Genomic DNA, 7,685 nt, shown 5'->3' on the forward strand with positions numbered 1-7,685 from the left:
TCATAAAGTGTAGCAGTATAATATTGGACTTATCCACATAAGACCACACTTCTTTAAAGACTATACATTTTAAGATCCTGTATAAGAATCAAAATGTTTGAGGGCATTCAGTATAATATTGTTTCTTTGTTGATCATCCTAGGAAAGTCTTTTTAGATTGAAATCTATTGATAACCTCCCTGATAATTGGGTCCTTGGAAACCTTGGCCATTTTTATTTTGCCAATGGTGGTTCTTGTTCTTTTGGTAAAACTTTTTATTTCCATTATTATGAAACGGTTTTTTCTTTTGAAATGGTTGTTTATTAGGTGCATTACAAAACTTGTTTCCTGGATTTGTAGGGTGAGCGTTATTAAACTTTTTCACTGGATAGTTTGGTTGAATTTGACATGGCGTGTATTTTTGTTTATTTTCAACCACAACCTTATTATTAATAATGTTAAAAAACTCTTGTTCACCCCCAATGTAATCTATTGCTGCATTCAACCTTTCCTCGTTAAATACATGCTCTGCGCTTGGAGGTATACTGGTTAATGTAACTCTAAGATTTTTATCAGGAATTTCCTTCAATAGCCTCTGTCTGCGGACTTCAATGCATTCAGACCGTCTACCACAAATTATTTGCATTAGATCTTCAGAATTCCTGTGGCTCGCTGAGCGTGGGCCAAATATTTTAGATGCCATCTCAAACAAAGAATACGCATTCAAGTTCTGCGGTTCACTTGCAGCCCAATCTACTAACTCTTGCAGACCTGACCGCAACAGCTGCCGCTGTTCTAAAACAGCATTAGACAGCCCAGCCAGAAACTCTTCAGTTTGTGCTAAATAATCCTTGTCTTGAGACAGATTTTGTAACGGTTCATTTATTTTAAGACCAGCAAACCCCGGACAAGCGTAGTATTCCTGCAGATATTTCTTGTATTTAATCAATTTCCACGATTGCTGGTCGAATTTCTGTAGCTGCATCAATTCTTGGAGCCTCTCTTCTTCTGCTGGTGGGAGTTTTGTTATTGGAATCACAGGTGGAGTGTTTTCAGTAGCGATAGTGTTAGTGTTGTGTATAAAGCTCATCGAGTTCTGTGTCTCAACTTTTGGTTTGATGGTTACTTGCTGAGCCACCTCTTGTTGGACAGTTTGTGGTTGGACCACCGGCACTGGCTGTTGGACCACTGGCGCAGGTTGTTGGACCACCGGCACTGACTGTTGGACCACCGGCACTGGCTGTTGGACCAATGGAACCGTCTGCAATGGCATAGCAGTTTGTGGCACTGGTAGCAACTGGACTTCCTGTTGCACCGGAAGTGGCTGGACGGTGCCGAGGGGCGGCTGAAGCTGCGACTGCATCATGAGAGGAAGTTGAGACAGATACAATGAAATATGGCCGACTTGGTTAAGCAATGCGTCCACTCGGGGGTCTTTTTTGCTTTTTCTACGCCGTTTTCTCGGCCGAGACTCCATCGACTGTTCGTCTTCTGCAGACGATATCGAATCGTAAGCGCGAGAGTATTTTTCGTCTCCCGACAGTAATTCTCCCTCCTCGCGGTCATTAACTCTTTTTAAAGTCTTCTTTTCCATTCTGGAGCGGGCACAAAGGTATCCTTTTGAAGCTACGCTGCCTTTGTGCTAGAATTTTACACTAAATTCTTTTATTTTACCGGTTAATCAATAAACAAAACGAAATGCGGCAATCGCAATCGCAATCGGCGACCGGCGACCATTGAAAAAAAATACACAACCATAGAGTAAGTAAACTACACAACCACAGATTGTTTCTGTCAAACTATTACTCAGAAGAAGGTATTCAAATGAGCTAGATTTTGGTTTCCGACGAAAAAAAGGGCTGCGACTAGTTTGAAGTTTGAAGTACCTACTAAAACCGATAGAAGCGCCCCCCGCCGCCGCCGTCGCTGCTTTATATTCTAAGCCTAGCTTCAGTCGAAAGTTCGTACAGTCAGGTATGGTCAGTCCACAGAGCAAAAATACGTAAGATTGAGTAAATGTCAAAAATTATGTCAAAAACACATGTAATGTAAGTGTAACAAAACAATAACACACATGTTTTGGTGATTAAACATATTATTTTAATCATTTATTTTGTCTAACTTAAAATTATTGGGCTGAGGTCGAGCAATTTGTGATTTATCATGTCTAGCTCCTCATCTGATAGTGACAGCGATGGAGAAAAACAAACGTTTTCAAGGTAATCAAAACATAACCAAACAAATATTAGAACCCAAATATAACACCCCCAAAATTAAACAGAGGCACAACACAAGACAAATATTAACACTAGAGTAGGCGCGCTCATTTAACTCCTGGGATGGTCGCGCGGGCTACATATGTAGCCCATTTGTAATGCCTCATAAGCACAGATATTTGATTGAAAAGTAAAACACTTTGCTACATTTCAACTATCATATTTATTTTTAAAATTTAAAATAAAAAACGTTTGAATATTTTCTAATTTTAACAAAGTTTTTAACAAATAAAAACACACACGCACTCACGCCTTGTACTAATGTACTCCCTTGCGGGGTAGGCAGAGGTGCATTGCTGCACCCACTTTTCGCCAGAGTGTTATGTTAGTCCCAATGTAATAGGGGGCGGGCCTATTGCCATTTTACGGGCACATCCAAGACCTGAGAACAAATATCTGTGTTTAAACAAATATCTGCCCCAGCCGGGAATCGAACCCGGGACCATCGGCTCAGTAGTCAGGGCACTAACCACTACGCCATTCGGTCGTCTAATAAAAACATACTTATAAATCGACAAATAAAAACATACTTATAAATCGATATTATTTGAGACCATCGCACAAATCAGATATATTTTTTTAGTTTAGGACACAAAACTTATAAACTGATCATAGTTTCTTACAATATAGGATACAATATAGTAGCAGATGGTGGAAATTTACTCCATTTCATACCATTCCGGGACTTGTAGCTGATCAAAACTGATGATGATGATGGTGATTTCACATCACATCATCTTCGTCCAAATCTTCTACTTATTGTTCACTCTCCGATAAATGAGAATTATCGGAAAGAAGTAAAGGTACCATAGGACCTTCTTCTTCGCTTTCCGTCAAGTTATCACTATTTTCCTCGTCTTCCATAAGCCATTTCCGAATTTGACCTTCGTTCACCGCCATTTTTACCTAAAATGATTCAAATTATTTTTTAGTGTTATTAGCCCGAAATAGAAGTAACAAACTAAAAAAAACAATCAAGTAATATGATACTACATTTCATATAAACGTAAATGTGCATAAAAAAATATAAAATCCAAGAAATAAAACAGAAAATCAGAAAAAATCACTTACCTAGAACGGTCGCGCGGGCTACATACGTAGCCCAGCAACTTTAGCCGATGTGCTCCTCAGCTTCCCGTGAGCCGTGACAGTGGGCACGCTGCTGGGGGACGCGGGGGTTCGTGAGGAAGGAATACACGGGGGGACAGAGCGCTAGTGCCGTGCGTTCCAGATATTTACAACAAAATGATACCCTGGTCTACACCTGTAGCCCACGCGCCCACTCTAGTGTTAATACACAATATGAGATAAATACAAGCGCTCCTCCCATCACAGGAATGTGTGGGCGTGTAGGAAGGTTCGAACCCGCGGCCCCAAGTTCAGAAGCAGGCTCACTACCGCATACAATATTATGTGATTTTCAGACTCGGCGAATGTGAAGTGTGCGGTGCGACTGAAGCTAAATACACATGCCCACGTTGCGAAGTCAAGACATGCTCCCTGAAGTGTGTGGTCATACACAAAAAGGAACTAGAATGTGACGGGATAAGAGACCGCACAAAGTTTGTGAGAAAGAAGGATTTTTCGGACACTGACCTCCTGAGCGACTACAGACTGTTAGAGGAGTGTGCCCGGTTTGTCTATGGCGTCAAACGGGACGAGAAGAAGAGGTTTACTAGGATTGACAAGGATTTGCCAATTGTGAGTATTGAATATCTGATACATGCATTAGAAATCATGCCAAAATTAAGGTCCGTTAGCTGGCACAGCTCTTAAAATGAATCAGTCATCATCACCCTTACCAATATAAGCCTGTATAGACAGCCTTACAACATTCTGTTCTTGGCCTTCCCCATCCAACCACCCCTATACTACTCAGAAAATTATCAATCAGATCCAAAGTTTTTCACTTCTTAAGACATTTTTATCCAATTTCACAGCACCTATACAAGCTCAAGATGGCGGCCCGCAAGCGAGGCGTGGCGCTTCAGTTTCTAGCTCAGAACTTCACTCGGCACGCCGTCAACACCACTCGCTACATGTACAAGAGCAACGTCATCCACTGGCGCGTGGAGTGGCTGTTCCCTAATGCGGAGCCTGACGCCGTCAAGTTTGTGGATGAGAGGTGGGTAGAAGAGAATAGAATACTTATATGTTTATTGGTCACCACAAATATTAAAACATACAAAGAATACTTATAAACTAGAAACAATGAACTATTCCCAAGGCCTTATCACTAAAAGCTCTTACAGGCAACCTTAAGGCAGTGGGTAGTCTCTGTTGTTTGTAAATACTATTATTTTTTGCCACTTCCCTACTTTCTGCTCCTGAACCTCCTGCAGGTTGACTGGTAGAGAATGCTCTTAGAATTAAGTCCTGATTGTACATCTAGATGTAACCCCTAACCGCTTTTCGTATAGGTAATGTTAACTTGCTGAAGGTTATTTGAACTTGAACAATCGCGCAGTTATTATGATCCTATAGCCTAAGTACATTCGTAACCTTCAATGTATAGTGGCCAATTTCTCAATGACCAACTATAATACTATACCATGGGGAAAAACATCTGATACAAACAAAAACTACCCTTATTTGAATGTAATAATGTCAGACGTGTTTCCCCATGGGATTATAACTAACGTCTCATATTTGCGTTTAAAAATTAACTATTTATTTTCATCTCCTTTCAGGTGTCCAGAAAACACGCTGCTCTCAGATCTTCTAGTCAAGTACTTGTCAGCTGATGCTGAACCATTTGAAGGGAGCAAAACTTTGAATTTCTACCGCGCCGTCGGCTTTAGTGGAGTTAAGATATTGCTTAGAGGTATGTTGTATAACTTAAATAGGTTAATAGCACAAACAGAGCCTTGTATGTACAGTTTACAAAGGACATTTAACTGATTTGACCTCCTGACTAAATTAACGCCTGAGCAATAACTTTATACATCACTCTTTGAACCGATGCTGTACCTAAAATTTATGAATCGATGAAAATAATCATTTATCTGTCTGCCAACCGAAAATCGTGCTAGATTGGTAGGAGGCGCTTCTTAAAACACTCACACCTTGTACTAATGTACTCCCTTGCGGGGTAGGCAGAGGTGCATTGCTGCACCCACTTTTCGCCAGTGTTATGTTAGTCCCAATGTAATAGTAGGCGGGCCTATTACCATTTTACGGGCACATCCAAGAACCGAGAACAAATATCTGTGTTTTAAACAAATATATCTGCCTCAGCCGGGAATCGAACTCGGGACCTTCGGCTCAGTAGTCAGGATCACTAACCACTACGCCATTCGGTGCGGTGGTCTCTTCTCAAAATAAACCTTTTTTTTCTTTCGACCTTAGTCAATAACTTTTCCTTTTAACTAACCTGCAATAACCAGAATAAGAATGCGTTTCATCAGCAATATACTAACTCTAAACCCCACCCTTCTTAATTCCAGCTGAAAAAGTGAAAGGTTCCTCCAAGAAGTACTTCGAGCTGGACACTTCAGACACGCTAGCTGAGAACCTCAGCGGCAAGTGTGTGGTGGAGTTCCCGATTATAGTGGTCGCTCTGAAGGACCACGCCTACAACTTTGATATCATCACTCCAGGTACGTTTATTTCTTAAGATGAAGTGTAAGCTCAACTAGCGCCGCCTATTGAAACAAAAATATACTTACCATCGGTTTGACAGCGTTTTTCCCAAAACAGCGACGTTGCACGCCCTTTTCATGGTAATGCCAATTTTTAGAACATGCTTTTCAACACCTAGTACCTAGAATATAGAATATTGTAGAAGCTAATGTCGTTTCTTCCAGAAACGGCCGTTTTTAGTGTTTTTTACATCAATTTCTGCATTCTTATCTATTTTAAAATAATATGCGCTAATATTAATACTATTAAGGGTTCTTCGTCGGAAATCCGAGATAAATAGCCTGTAGCATTCAACAATAATGTAGCTTTGTTATGGTGAAACTAATTTTAACCTTTTAATTTTGGAATAAATAATTAAATACAACATTGCATTTAATCACTTGCAGAAGACGAATTCGCCTACCAGCAGGAGACAGAAGAAAGCAAGGATTTACAGCAAAAAGAAATAGATGCCAACGAAGAACAAACATCAACAAACGACCAAACAGAAGATAAATCTACAGAAAATGGGCGACGGACAAACCACAGACACAGAAATCGTAAAAGACCTTTATTTACACAGAAGATAGCGAAAGAGAAGAATGAAGAAATCCAGAAGGAGATAGAAGCAGAAAAGAAGAAGAGACCCAAGAATCTTCTGTTTACTACAGGTTATTCTTCCGAGGAAAGTCTAGATTTGTCTGATGATGAAGTTAAGAAATAAATGTAGATGTTATTTAGCAATTTATATCCGTTCTTTAATTTTTCTGAAAAGTTCGCCTTTTGTACCCTTATTAAGTTGTACTTTTGATAAACAATACAAACATCCTAACTAATATTATAAATGCGAAAGTAACTGTGTCTGTCTGTTACGCTTTCACGGCAAAACTACTGAACGGATTAGAATGAAATTTGGTATACAGATGGTCTAGACTCTGGGAAAGAACATAGGATACTTTTTATCCCAGAATACCCACGGGAAAACTTTTTAAGGCGAAGCGAAGCTCGCCGGAACAGCTAGTAAACTATATAAGGTACTATCCGCATTTTGTTCACTGTAAAATCCATTTTATGTTCAACCTAATGACAACCATACAAATCTTCTACCCGAACTAGTTTTTTTGCGTTGATACTCCATCTAGTTCTTAGTATTGTTTATCAAAGATTTAAATCTAAAATTTGATATAAAGAGCACCCATTATTTACCTAGTTCATGCTCAGACCTCAAGTGTGAAACATGCTACTACAAAAACGCCAACAGAAGGCCTATCACATAATATGTGCTGTCAACTCAAGTCGCAATTTGTATGACATCTTGATCAGCACCCTTACCGGTAACGTTAGAAACTAATAAAATGCACACAAATTCCAGTGACTTTCCTATCGAAGTCGTCAGCACTGGTGACACGCATTACAGATGTAAAACCTGCAAGAATAAAAACTTCAAACTCTCATTTAAAACCTCATTTATTCACCAACGCACTCTGGCTCTATACTCCTCGCTCAGTGCCACTCGTTTAATACTCTCATAACCAAGTATAATGCTGAATGAGAAGCAAGCTGACTGCACCAGCCTGGCTGATTTTGTGTAGCTGTCCAAACGCGCCTATTATATTTCGACGACTGTAGTTCAGCATTCAGAGTTTAGTTTTCTATGTTTGTGAAACTGTTTCAGTTTGTGTGCAATAAAGTGTATTTTATCTTTTTATCTTATCTTTATCTTTACATCAGTCCTCAAGTGTCAAACATGCAACAACAAAAACGCCAACAGAACATCACAATCATGTGCTGGCAACTTAAGTCGCAAT

The 7,685-nt window shown here is 39.8% G+C and overlaps 1 protein-coding gene across 1 annotated transcript; it reads left to right on the forward strand.

The window, feature by feature from the left end:
- The first annotated feature begins 2,039 nt into the window (after positions 1–2,039).
- LOC105388989 (box C/D snoRNA protein 1) lies at positions 2,040–6,625 on the forward strand. Its single transcript, XM_048624240.1, has 6 exons — positions 2,040–2,199; positions 3,681–3,957; positions 4,197–4,381; positions 4,947–5,080; positions 5,703–5,855; positions 6,285–6,625. The coding sequence occupies exons 1-6, from the start codon at positions 2,144–2,146 to the stop codon at positions 6,599–6,601; spliced, it is 1,122 nt and encodes a 373-aa protein (XP_048480197.1). The 5' UTR covers positions 2,040–2,143; the 3' UTR covers positions 6,602–6,625.
- Positions 6,626–7,685: the final 1,060 nt, after the last annotated feature.

The sequence above is a fragment of the Plutella xylostella genome, chromosome 11, assembly GCF_932276165.1.
Source record: "Plutella xylostella chromosome 11, ilPluXylo3.1, whole genome shotgun sequence".
Lineage (NCBI taxonomy): Eukaryota > Metazoa > Arthropoda > Insecta > Lepidoptera > Plutellidae > Plutella > Plutella xylostella.